The sequence below is a fragment of the Gigantopelta aegis genome, chromosome 14, assembly GCF_016097555.1.
Source record: "Gigantopelta aegis isolate Gae_Host chromosome 14, Gae_host_genome, whole genome shotgun sequence".
Lineage (NCBI taxonomy): Eukaryota > Metazoa > Mollusca > Gastropoda > Neomphalida > Peltospiridae > Gigantopelta > Gigantopelta aegis.
Window position 1 is genome coordinate 24805203 of NC_054712.1, and position 13739 is coordinate 24818941.

At 39.0% G+C, this 13739-nt stretch overlaps 1 protein-coding gene across 1 annotated transcript in view; it reads left to right on the forward strand.

Annotated features, from left to right (window-relative positions):
• The first annotated feature begins 6611 nt into the window (after positions 1-6611).
• Positions 6612-13739, forward strand: part of LOC121388036 (palmitoyltransferase ZDHHC11-like) — a 39097-nt gene continuing 31969 nt past the window's right edge. The window contains exons 1-2 of the mRNA XM_041519236.1: positions 6612-6773; positions 8812-8913. Coding sequence (XP_041375170.1) covers positions 6640-6773; positions 8812-8913 — 236 coding nt within the window. The 5' untranslated portion in view covers positions 6612-6639. The remainder of the gene's footprint in view (positions 6774-8811; positions 8914-13739) is intronic.

Consider the following 13739-nt stretch of genomic DNA (forward strand, 5'->3'; position numbering starts at 1 on the left):
GAATTATCCATTCTAAATGCTTAAATAATAAAAATATTCCAGGGACTGCAGCTTTAATAGATTCCATCATATATGGTCATGTGGGATAGAAAAAGTACATCAGAAGTGGTGGAAATTTCGACCCGGGTCGAAGGTGTACTTTTTATATCCCACATGACTGCATATGATGGAGTCTTTTTCTCCCATCCATTCGATAAATAAACCATAATTTTACACGAACAAAGATGTTTGAAAAAGTAACAATCTAATTAAAATTAGCTCCACTATTACATGTGGATCTAACAGCAGCCAGTTGTAGCTCATGTCCACCAATCAAAACCTTACTTGCAGAATCATGCCAGCGATTTAAAAATAATTTGAAAACATTCTGAATTATCCTGAGGGTATATGACATGTTTCGTGTAAATTACGAATGCCTTAAAACATGTTTTATTTTATAAAATAAATAATTTGTAATGTAAAACTGAAGACTGATTTAGTTGGGGGTTTTTAATAAATAAATAAATAATTTTTAATGTAAAATTGAAGACTGATAACCCATCCCGTTCGTATTGATATGGTTCGCTGTACTGCGGCCACTAAAATAGACTCGCCCGATATTTTTAGAATTTGTATGCTCCCAAATAACGTTATAAAAGGAGAAGTGTGATTGGTCAATATTTAAATTATTATTTACAGATGAAATGTTACCTAGACATTGGAAACTACGCAGTGTTGTTAGCAATCTGATTAAAATTAGTTCTACTGGTCTAAATAAGGCATTCGTAATTCACAAGAAACATATCGTATACCCTCAGGATAATTCGGAATATTTTCAAATTATTTTCAAATCACTGGCATGATTCTGCAAGTAAGGTTTTGATTGGTGGACATGAGCTACAACTGGCTGCTGTTAGATCCACATGTAATAGTGGAGCTAATTTTAATTAGATTGTAAAAAGTAACTTCTTTATTTCACAGTTTTATCATAAATAAACTAAATATAATTTAATACTACAAAGGTAGCTTTTATAATGAAGGTTTTAATAACAAAATATGATCTAAAACTAAACAACTCGCATTGATATGACGTCATATATATTACCAATGCCATAATACTCCCAGTGAATAATACATGAGTTTCTGTTTGATACCATTTATCTTACGAGTTGTTTGAAAACGTATCCAACGAGATGTAAGATAAATGGTATCAAACGGACACGAATGTAGTATTCTATTTCTTACATATCCTACATCGAAACAATAATGATCTAAATTATGTTGTTACAGAAGTAACCTAACTGGGTCATGGCGTATGGATACTTGGCTTTAAGCATGTATACCACGTCATAACCAAATCACTACTGTACTAACAGATTCATTTTCCTTAAAAAAAAATAGAGCACTCTAAAACATTTGCCAACCACTCGGAAAATGAAATTGATGAAAAGCGAGCATTTTAATGTGGCGAAACATTGTAATAATACAGCTAATTTTGAATTTGAATGACATCAGTATTCCAATGACGTCACTTTACATCTCCTTACAATAACACTAAACTGGGTCATGACCTCTCAGAAACGATCTCCAACACGTTGTATACGATTTTGATACACAATGGTGATCTCCTACACAGGTGTGTAAGAAAAAGAGAATCTATCATGAGTGGCTGTTGAAGACAGGGAAATCCCGAAATTCCAACCCAAGAGATACAAATATGTATATTTTTGCATTTCGCAGGCCGCTAAATAATTTTGACCAATGGTACTCATCATATGGTAATCAATAGAGGGGAACTTAACATAAGGTAATCATGAGAGGGGTACTTACACTGGTAATCATTAGAGGGGTACTTGCCCTACGGTCATTATTAGAGGGGAACTTAGATCAGTTGTATTTTGTGTCATTGATTGAACTGTAAACTCATTTTTTAGTGAGATGCTAACCGAAATGGATGTCCGGCCCGACGAGAGTCTATCTCGTCGATATGTAAGCTCTAGAAGAAACGCATGGAGTTATCCTCCAAATGGACACCAAGTGATTACTTGTCTGATTGAAGTCTATTTATTCACCGTCAATTTTGGAATTCTGCTACCTGCATTTTCGGAGGTGATACAACCAGCAGGTTACACTGTATCCTTTGAAAACATATGGCATATTACAATGCTATTTTTCCTATCTACATTGTATCCTTTGAAAACACTGTATAATACAGTGCTATTTTTCCAATAGGCTGAGGGCCTTTATACTCATTTAGGGAGTAAATAAGTATATGACCGCATTTGGCTGTAGTACCGGTCCGAACAGGTGGTTCATTAACCGATTCACTCCAGCTGACTCTTGCGCTGTACACCCATGTACCAAAAGGTCGATGTACAATATTACAAAATAACATGGGTAAAATACAGCCAGAAGGCTTACCATTAAACATACATATTGTTTTAATTCTTCACCATTTCCTAGAAGTGAATATGTGAACCATAGCATGTGTCACAATTAGGAACTATAGTGGACCATGATCAATGAACTCTCACCCGGAAGTTACCTTTGTAGTGAGACCTATGGCCATAATGGTGGCCATTTTACAAAATGGCTGCCAACGATTGTTATTTTGTCAGTAGCTCAGGTTCTAGACCACCTAGGATCTTCATTCTGGTGGCTAATCTTACATTTGTAAAGATGAGGAATGTAGTGGTGCTATTTACAACATGCTAGCAACTACCTTACTGCACATATCTAGCATTCAGGGAACTAAATAATAGTAAAACCATCAACATATTAGCTGGCCACTGAGACCCTCCAAGGGGATGAAACTGTCTCGTGGGATGCACACCACGCTAACCTTCAACCACCAAATGCAATACCAGAGAGCAGTGTCGTGCTCACTTCTCTACTTCTACGACCAGGCCAAATCTGTCGCCATGATTCGCCATTCCATGGATGTGGTGAAGCAGGCAGTGGATATTCTGAATCCTGGTCAAGTATCACTGTGGATTAACCTCTGTACAAAGTGGTAAACGAAATCCAGTGGAACTGGCCAGAGACTCATGGCAAAGATCACTTTATTGTGATGTTTGGTGGGCTTCACATCAAGATGGTGGCACTCAAGACACTTGGAGATCTCCTGGAGGGGATTGGATGGACAGGAGCACTTGTACAAACTGGAGTTACTACTCCTGGGACAGCAGATTCCCTTCTGAAAGCCGCCCATGTGAAACGCACCCGAAAAGCTCACCAAATCACAGCCAGCAACATTGTGTCTTGGTTCTTCGGCTTGGGACACATCCGCTATGCCTGATGGATACAAGTCCACTTGCGTGACATGATTACACTGAAAGGTACTCATCCTGCTGTCCACAGCCAGTTTCCAAAAGGAAAGTTTGCTTGTGAAGAAGGCGACACACAACTTCTGTGCTATTGCCATTGATCAGGCTCACGAGCAGAACAATGCCTCTGTGAAAGGTAACGGTGTTGCTATGGGACTGACAGACGATGCTGCAGCTCTGCGACGCTGGATGGTGTCTGGTCCCGAGATGGCATGTGTGATTGGAGAGTTTAAAGCCTCCACTGAAAAGAGAAAGGACACTGACACCCGGCACCACGAGCAGACCAAACATGCACAAATGGCATTTGCACGAGATGTTAAAATATTAACCGGTGCAATAGAAGACATGGGCAATCCATTCTTTGAAATCAGCAGTGTAGATCTTCTCGTACTGGATACCAGAGACCTTGCAGATGTATCAGTGATTGACACTGAACCAAATTAAGAAACTTGGACCAGTATAACACCTATGTCAGCGAGTGCCTGGTCAACCTCACAAAGCCCATCAACGATCCCATCAAGAGGGAAAACAGTACAGGTTATCACCTTTGATGAGGCTGCTCTCGTGAACATGCTATGTCCTGGTGCTGCTAAGACATTTTCCGATTACGGGCAGCAAGTGTTCTCACCATGCATTCTGTCTCAGCTGCAGCATGTCAACAGAGTTGATGTCGTGTGGGATTAATATCTCCCTGATAATCCGAAGGCCGAAACATGCAGCAAGAGAGGGAAGGGAGTTCGTAGACGCGTTGAGCCATCCAGTGACATTCCTGGAAACTGGTCAGTTTCTGTGCATCGACGACAAAAAGGCTGAGCTGTTCTCCTTCCTGGCTACCAGTGTGACAAACCTTGACACTGAAAAACAAATAATCAACACCCATCATGCTGAAGTCCTCTGTACTGAGCCCCAAGATATATCAGGTATTGCACCATGTACACATGAGGAGGCTGATATCTGCATCCTACTGCACCTAGAATATGCTGTGAAGGAACGTTATACCAAGGTGTCATTACACACAGTTGACACAGATGTGCTAGTACTGGCAGTGACAGCAGCCCAACATCACTTAACTGTGGGTTGCCTTTGGAACGGGGAAGAGTTTTAGGCATTTAGCAGCTCATGAGATGGTGAGGGCACTAGGTCCGGATCGATGCATAGCCTTACTAATGTTCCATGCCTTTACTGTGTCATCTTTTGGTGGCAGGGGCAAAAAGACGGCAACCTTTGATGTCGTCACTGGAGGCTTCTGTGCCTTGGCTGCCACCCCAGATGCCATAGACGACTGGGTGGAGCCTCTGGAGCGATTCGTGGTATTGCTCTATGACCGCACTAGCAACCAGGAATGAGGTACGCAAACAGCTGTTCACCCAGAAAGGTAGAACAAGCAGCACTGATTCAGCACACAGAGGGCTGCCTACCAAGCTGGTCACTGCTAGGGACAGATCATGGTTGCAGCCCTTGAACTCTCATCCCCAGGTGACTGTGGGTGGAAGAGGAAGGACACAGGTGGATGGGAAGTTCACTGGAGCACACTACCAGAAGTGATTCCTCCACTGTGGTTGCAAAAGGGGGTGAAGAGGACAGTCCAAATGTGTCACGGCAGCACTTCAGTGCACTGCCTTTGCCACTGTGGTGGACTGTGTTTTCAGAACTAATGTTACGTTTCATTGCAAACCTGTAATACTACCATGGAAGGCCTTACTTGGTTAATAATGGAGGGATTGTCGTGGATTTGTGCTCACCACTAACATGCCAAACAACATTGGAACATGCAATATTAATTTGCAAGATACAGCATAATCTTGTAAACTATGTGCTCATATAAATAAATATCAAGTATTATAAAGAAAACATTGGGAAGTACTGCATTGTACTCTCACATGTCACTGTTCGAAAGCATGTATAGCTCTGCCAATATTAATTATGTTGATGGTTTTACTATTATTTATTTCCCTGAATGCTAGATATATGTACTTTGGTAGTTGCTAGCGTGTTGTAAATAGTACCACTGCATTCCTCATCCTTAAAAATGTAAGATTAGCCACTGGAATCAAGATCCTAGGTGGTCTAGATCCTGAGCTACTGGTAAAATAACAACCGGTGGCAGCCATTTTGTAAAATGACCACCATTATGGCCATAGGGCAAATCTGTATAGGTCTCACTACACAGATCACTTCCGGGTGAGAGTTCATTCATCACGGTCCACTATAGTTCTTAATTGTGGCACATGTTATGGTTCACATATTCACTTCTAGGAAATGGTGAAGAATTAAAACAATATGTATGTTTAATGGTAAGCCTTCTGGCTGTATTTTGCCCATGTTATTTTGTAATATTGTGCATCGACCTTTTCGGACATGGGTATATAGCGCAAGTGACAGCCGGAGTAAATCGGTTAATGAACCACCTGTTCGGACCGGTACTACAGCCAGATGCGGTCATATAGCAAAAAACTGAGACGGAAATGTTCACAATTTTGGAGTGAATATAAATGCTTATATAATGTATGTTCGCAATGGTGTATGTTGTTAGTGCCAACGAGAACCCGTTCTATGGGCAATCTTCGCTTGAAGTTGGGCAGTTTAACATGGGTTTCAATGGCAGATGACATCTGTGTAGTGAGACCATAGCTAAAAATCTTTCTTAGGGCATGCCCTAACAGTGTGCCAAAGGTCATGCTTGTATCATCAAAGGCACAATTCCCTCAAATATCTCTCTTTCTCCCCCCCCCCCCCTCTCTCTCTCTCTCTCTCTCTCTCTCTCTCTCTCTCTCTCTCTCTCTCTCTCTCTCTCTCTCTCTCTCTCTCTCTCTCTCTCTCTCTCTCTCCGTGTGTGTGTTGAGATATTGTTAAACCAGGGGTTTGTTTCTAACATTTGGCTTTGACTTTTGGAATTTTAGCGTCGTTTTGCGGGGGAAAAAAGCTAAGTTAGAATTTAAAACAGTAATTCTATACATGGACTTGTTTATTCAAATTGATATATCTGTTTCGCATTACAAAATGTTATGTGGGAGGGAAAATATGTGTTTAGATTTTTTTTTTTAAAGAAATGTTTCGCATTCAGATTGGGACTTTTTTTTTGTGTGTGTACCATACTCCAAAACTGGGAATGAAAACACGACATAGCCTTTGGGGAATTATGAGGAATTATGAGGAATGGTGCCCATTATCGGAGTATAAAACCGTGTAAACATTTATTAATTCATTTATTCATTCCACTGTCTTCTCCTCTGTCCAACAAGGGTGGGAGTAATATTTTGTATGTGAGATATGATTCTTGACGCATGGCTAGGCAGTCTGCTTGGCAAGTGCAGTACACCGTGTGTGCAGTGCAATGACTTTATCAATCAACCCGGCTGATGAGGCTGTACTGAAGAAGCCAAAACAACAAACATTGGCGGTCTTCGACAGGAGCAAGTATCAGTACCTGATTGAGGACTTGTACTGCCACTTACGCGAAGTAACGGTGTAAGTACACGCCCACGCAGTTTATGCTGCTCACTCTAGGTAGCAGGGAAATAAATAATAACACTGTCCACCATAGTAACATAAATGGAAATTTGTTTAAAAAGATAATTTTCACAGGTGAATTACATATGTAGTGATGACAGCCAGTCCTTGCTTTAAGTAGCAAGATTATTTCAACTAGGTGATGTCTTTAATTTTTTGGAGCCCCCCCCCGATTTTCCATTTCACTGAAGACACTTCACCCCCAGCCATGTGTGCACAAATAATTCATGGCAAATGAGATCTCATTCAACACAACTGTGGACTATAGAGGCAGGTACAATTCCTGTAAAAGATCTAATTTCTTACCTATTTTCAAACTCATAAATTATTTTATTAAAAAATGGGGTGCATTTTAAAGGCACCATCTTCTGCTACTTCTACATGTGTAAAATATACTAAACAATAACAGAGACGTTTTCATGATACAACTGATTTGGCTATAAATAGATTGTGAAAATGGACTTGAAATGTCCACAAGACATCGATATATTTAATATACACAGAATCATTTTAAATAGACCCTTTTCACATTCCAATTGTGCACACGTGAATTCCGAGTAACTCGTCGACGCTATCAAGGAACTTACATAGAGGATTCGTCACAAGTGTTTTTTAATTAAAAAACACTAGTAGCAAATTCTGTTTATCCTATAACACTTCCAAAATAATATTTTCATTCGATATTTAGTAAACTAAATTATCACATGGGTTTATGACATGGATATCATGGGTAAGTTATAGGATAAATAAGATTGTGCAACAGAAGATGTTTTGTAATTTGACAAGAGTTTTACAGCCCTCGGGTATGATTCTGAAATATTTTGTCCAAGTTGTTACACTGCTTTTTGATTTGAACAATTCTGCCATATATTTCAATGGACCATCTTTTGCGGCCATTATACTATCTAATATGAAATATGTACTTGTTAGTCACCAGACTTTCACGTCTCCTACAAAGCTATTATATTACTCATTATTTCAGGGTGCTAAGCAACACTTTATATTTTATGGTATTAAGATTATGGTTGTGGAGCCGGGTGTGTGTGTGTGTGTGTGTGTGTGTGTAATATATTAGTGGCCTACGGTTGCCAAGTACTCAAATATGTCTCTGCGCCCTGATGAAGAGAACTTTGACAGTGAATATAGTTAAAGTTAGTTTGTTTTATTTAACGACACCACTAGAGCACATTGATTAATTAATAATTGACTATTGGATGTGAAATGTCTGGTAATTCTGACACATAGTCATCAAAGGGAATCTGCTACATTTTTCCCAATGCAGCAAGGGATATAGGAAAGCACATACCACGGCCTTTGCATGGAAAACCCCCAATCAATTGAATGGATCCACTGAGGTGGTTCGATCCTGTGACACAAGCACCTCAAGATAACACTTAACTGACTGAGCTAAATCCCACCCCTAACAGTAAATATAAACTGGAGGTGGAAGGCAGAAGACAGCTCGAAATTGGCCACAGAACATTTCAAGTAAATTGTGTATGGGATGTGGAGTGTGGGGGACAAATTGTAAAATTCTTAACCACATTAATAAATGGACTGTTTCAACTAGGTAAAGTGCCAGAACAGTTTAAGCATATTAAAATCTGTCCAGGACTTTATTATAAGTAGTAAATGTTTAGAGACGACCTACACCCATTCTCTCTCTCTCTCTCGCTCTCTCTCTCGCTCTCTCTCTTGCTCTCTCTCTCTCTCTCTCTCTCTCTCTCTCTCTCTCTCTCTCTCTCTCTCTCTCTCTCTCTCTCTCTCTCTCTCTCTCTCTCGCTCTCAGTGGCTTTAAGGTACATCTCATAGAGTTTTCAAACACCATTGGAAAGTCATTTAATTTTGAAGTAATTGGTCATGAAAAGTTATGGGAAAATTGTTTGACATTTAATTTTATCGAATTTAAAATAACACAGTAAAATGCAAATAAAATTTTTGACCTTCCATATTATCTTTTATGATTACTACTATATCATTCTGTTTGATTTTATAGCGGGGTGAACTCGAAGCATTGCAGATCCTGCAACAAGTGTGTCTCAGATTCTGACCACCATTGCATTTGGATGAACACTTGCGTGGGGGGACGAAATTATCGGTGAGCTTTGATGAAGATCGCATTTGTTTTTTTAAGTATTATACAGTATCAGACCTAGCATTTCCCTGTCACTCCCCTAAGATTAGTTCAATGATTAATTTTTAGATCCTCCTAATTACTTAACATATGAATTTTAAAAATAGCACTACAAAAAAATTAAATATAAATGGTTAATATGGTAGAATCTTAAGTAGTTCCCTATAATCTAAGTTAGGGGACATATTAATCATTCCCGTCAGTGTTTTTTCATAGTGAAGTCTGATACACATTAATGTACATGTAGTCAATTGTTTAACATAATATGATGGACACATAATTTATTGTTTTGTCCTGGGTTTCTGTGGTGTGGATTTTTATATTATTATTATTTTGTTTTTATGTACATGTAAAGAGAACACCATATGCACAGGAGTGACCGTTAGATATCATTGATCTTACCAGTTGTTTCAAAATGTATCTACCAATCAGAAACGAGTTTGATATGTTTTAAACCAAACGTTTAATGTAAATGATTCTGTCTTATGGACACCCTTGTAAAATTCTATTTCTTACAAATCCTCAACAACATAATTGAAATGTATTTACAACACTTTTGCTTGCAGTTAACATATATATCACAACACAGTGAGTTTCAATTTAAATTATATCACAAAGGATTCAGTTTTTATTTATTTATTGGGTGCTAAGGCGTTATCGTCATCGAATAATCAATCAGATGTCCTCAAATTGACATTCCACTCGATCGTTATGGGATACAATGTATGAAAAATCTCAGCGTTCTCTCCAGTGGGTGTTTAAGAAATAGAGAATATGCCCCCCCCCCCCCCCCCCCCCCCCAATACACACACACTTGAAGACAAACTGTAGATTTTTTGTCCTGCTCCCTGTATACAAATCTGGCTTGTTATCTTTATTAATAATGTTGTTATGTAGGTATATTAATGTTATTTTTAGTGGTGGGCCAAAGATAGTTTATATTTGAAAATTGATCGTTGGAGCTCAAGCACTGTGATAACCGATTTTAAAATCCATAGGCCTAATCAATTGTTGCGGAAAAGTTAACTGATTGTAATGTTCTGGCTCAACAAAATGTTAGTGACTTTTATTCACTGCACTTGGAAATTCAGTCTGTCTGGTGGTTTTGAATGTCTAGTAGATCTGCAAACAGGAACTGGAGGGTTGACAGGTTCTGGAGCGACCTATTGCACAGGGTTGAGCACAATGGGTTGACTGCGCTGCACAGGGTTGAGCACAATGGGTTGACTGTGCTGCACAGGGTTGAGCACAATGGGTTGACTGTTTACTGGTGTGGTATGTTGTGTGGTATCCATTGAATCCAGAATAACATCAGAATACACAGTTCCATTTATATAACGGTGTTTTAAATGGTCATGGTGTCTACGAATAATCTGACCTTCAAGTGTTTTTATAACAGATACCGAACTGGTTTGACTTGTAATGGTGCCTGGAATCCAGCGAGAACCTCTACCAAAATTTGTTGCAAATGCTTTGTCACCAACAGAAAGAGTTTTGTTTTTGCAGTATGTATCATGGTGAACGTTTTGTTTTGCTTGAACTTTTTTTAATTAAATTTTTGCAGTCTTATCAGGGTGAAAGAGGTCAAGATGAGTTGTCAACTTCCTCCCCATTAAAAGTTTCAAAGGCGACTTGCCTGCCGTCAAGTGTGGCATAGTTCGGTATCTAAACAGGAAGCGAGACACTTTTGATTCTACAGATTGCCCTTATATTTTTTTCATTGCTTCTTTGAACGTTTAGACACAACGTTCTGCCAGTCTGTTGGATCCTGGGTGGTAGGGAGCAGTCTTTATGTGTTCAATATTGTTTTGAGCCATGAATGCTTCAAATTTGCTGCTTGTGAAAGACGTTCCATTATCAGATACAACAGTAGTAGGCAAGTCATGCGTGGCAAATGTCATTTCAAGTTTCTTGATTGTAGCTTGCAAAGTTGCTGTTGTCATCACATGTACATCAATCCATTTTGAGAAAGCATCAACTATAATCAGAAACATTTTGTTCATGAAAGGACCAGCATAGTCAGTGTGGATGCGTTTCCACAGACCTTGTGGATACTCCCAGGGGTGCATTTTCACAGCTGGTGTGCCTTTCACATTTATTTGGCACAAATTACACTTGCGAACTGTCATTTCGATTTCAGAGTCAATGTTTGGCCACCAAACATAACTACGCGCAAGGGTCTTCATTTTCACAATTCCAGGGTGAGAATCATGTAACATTGTGAGAACATGTGAATGTCCCTTTTGGGGTACAACTACTCTTGATCCCTATAGTACAATTCCACCATGAGTGATCAGCTCATTTCTTCGAACATGATACGGCTTCAATTCAGGTTCATCTAAATTTGTCCAATCATTCGTAATTAATCTTTTCACTCTCGAAAGAACAGGATCAGCACGAGTCAGTTTTTCGATTTCCTCAGCTGTAACTGGAGAAGAATCAAGAAAGTTGATCAAAAACACATTTTCTGCAGGGATAGGCACAAATTCAGGTTTCATAGCTTATGGAAGTCTGCTCATGGTGTCACCATGCTCAATGTCCTTACCCGGAATATACCTGAATTTCTATTTCAATACTTATGACAATAAACACTGGGTTAGACGTTAATTAGCCCATCCTTGTAGCCAAATATAACAACCAACGAAAATACAATTGTCGTGTTAAAAATTGTCGGTACCCGTTCACAATAATTTACTGAACACTTTAGTCTACCGGTTTGTGAGCGTTGGCAAAAAACAATTTTAAAAACCTGATAAGGAATGAGCAAAATATTCAAGAAAGTTCATTGAATAACATAAACCAGGTCTGGTGCTTATAAAACTTTTAGAGTCTAGACTCGAGACTAATAGTCTGAGACGTGAATGTCATGACAACGCCATACAAATTGTATGTGTGTGACATCATTAGAGATTGAGTCTGGACTCTCAAAGTTTTATAAGCACAGGCCCTGATCCTCAATGATGAGCCAAAAGTAAAAGAGACTGATGGTATGCATGCGCAGTCCGTTTGTGACGTAATCGGAACAGCGGCGCGGACTGCTATCATCTATGACGTGGAAAAGTTTTTCCGTTTCACCTTCAGGCTCAGTAAGTTGTTATATTTGGCTATAGGGATGTGCTAACTAACATCTAACCCAGTGTTTATTGTCATATGTATTTCATAGAAATAGAAAATAAGGTAGAAAGTTTCTCCTGTGTACTGTAGTTGTAGAGTTAATGCCCAATATCTCTGTTTATGAGTAGAAGCCTTTGTTGGGATTCTAAATTATTATTAGTCGTACTTACTGTTATTTCCTACTGTGATAGCCAACACTGCTGGTTCGTTCCGTGGTTCCGTAATCAAGTGCGTCGGGACAGTCACACAGCAAACGACATCTCCGAATCCCAGGTCACGTGACCTCTTCCATCCAGCCATTGGGCTCTATCTTCCCGCCGAAACCCTATATGGTCATGACTCGCAGATCTGTCATCGGTTTTCTGCGAGCAGCCACACTCTCCATCCGGGGGGTAGCCGGGTCAAAGGTCACCACACTCCCCCCTGTTTTATAGAAGAGTAGATCAGCTTCAGAATTTTCAGGAAACACTAAACACTTTCTCCGACCTGGATATAAGCCCAGGATTTGTTAGGCATCCATGAATAAACAGGTTCTTTGGAAACACCCATGGTTCCATATCTTCTCAAATTAAAACTACCCCCCCAAAAGAAATGCTTTAGTCACATTTGTGAATAGTACTGGCCTATCTGGTGATGGCATCCAGAAAAGCAGTTAAAGTTATCTCCAGGAATATTATAAATTATGCACTAAGGCACAGTTAAAGTCGCATCCAGAAATATTATAAAATATACACTAAGAACTATTCCTTGAATAACACTTGAAAAGTTAAACACTTAAAAAGTTAAACAGTTAAATAACTTCAAACTCTGCCTTTTATGAAAACGTCAGCCAAGGCAACTATTTTACACTATATTACATACCTATAAAAAAACTGGTCCATCATATATTACCCTATATGATGTTGGCCTCCTAATTAAATACTTAGTAAAAAGAATTGTAAACCAATTAGCTATCCCCCAACTTGACAATAGTCAATTAAAAATTAACTATTATTCCCCCACAAAATAATTTGGGACCCTCTCCCCAAGGGACACAAGACCAAAAAGGATTTTTCATGGCTGATACTTTCCCTCCCCCTCAAAAACAATAAACAGACGATAAAGGTAAGCAGAGGAGACCCTGCAGCTGCAGGGTCCATGGATATCAGAGATGGGGTAATCGTAATCAGTAATTGTAATCAATTATAATCGATTACATGTTTTTATGTAATCGCAATCGTAATCGATTACATTGTTTGAGAATGTCATGTAATCGCAATTGTAATCGATTACATTGCTAATGTAATTGTAATCAGCGATTACTTTCATGATTACTCATAATTATTTACTAAACTTAGATGTGTTTAGCATCAACTCCAGTAACTGCCTTGAGAAACGGGATCATAACGTCTGGATTATTAAATGAATGTTATACAGGGGATGAAGACACACATTCACATAATGGTATCTATCGTGTTTACGTTTACTATAAAACCACTTGAATGAATACAGTGTTCTAGCTAGCAATATATAAAAGGGCGCTGCACCATGACCCAGTTTTGTGTCCTAATTCATTGCCGTAAAAAAATGAATAATATATGTATATTTGTTTTTATAATAAAACACTTGCGTTCCTCTGAATGCATATACAATGTTATCACGGGTCTGAATTCAACTAAGAAACGCTTGACAATATC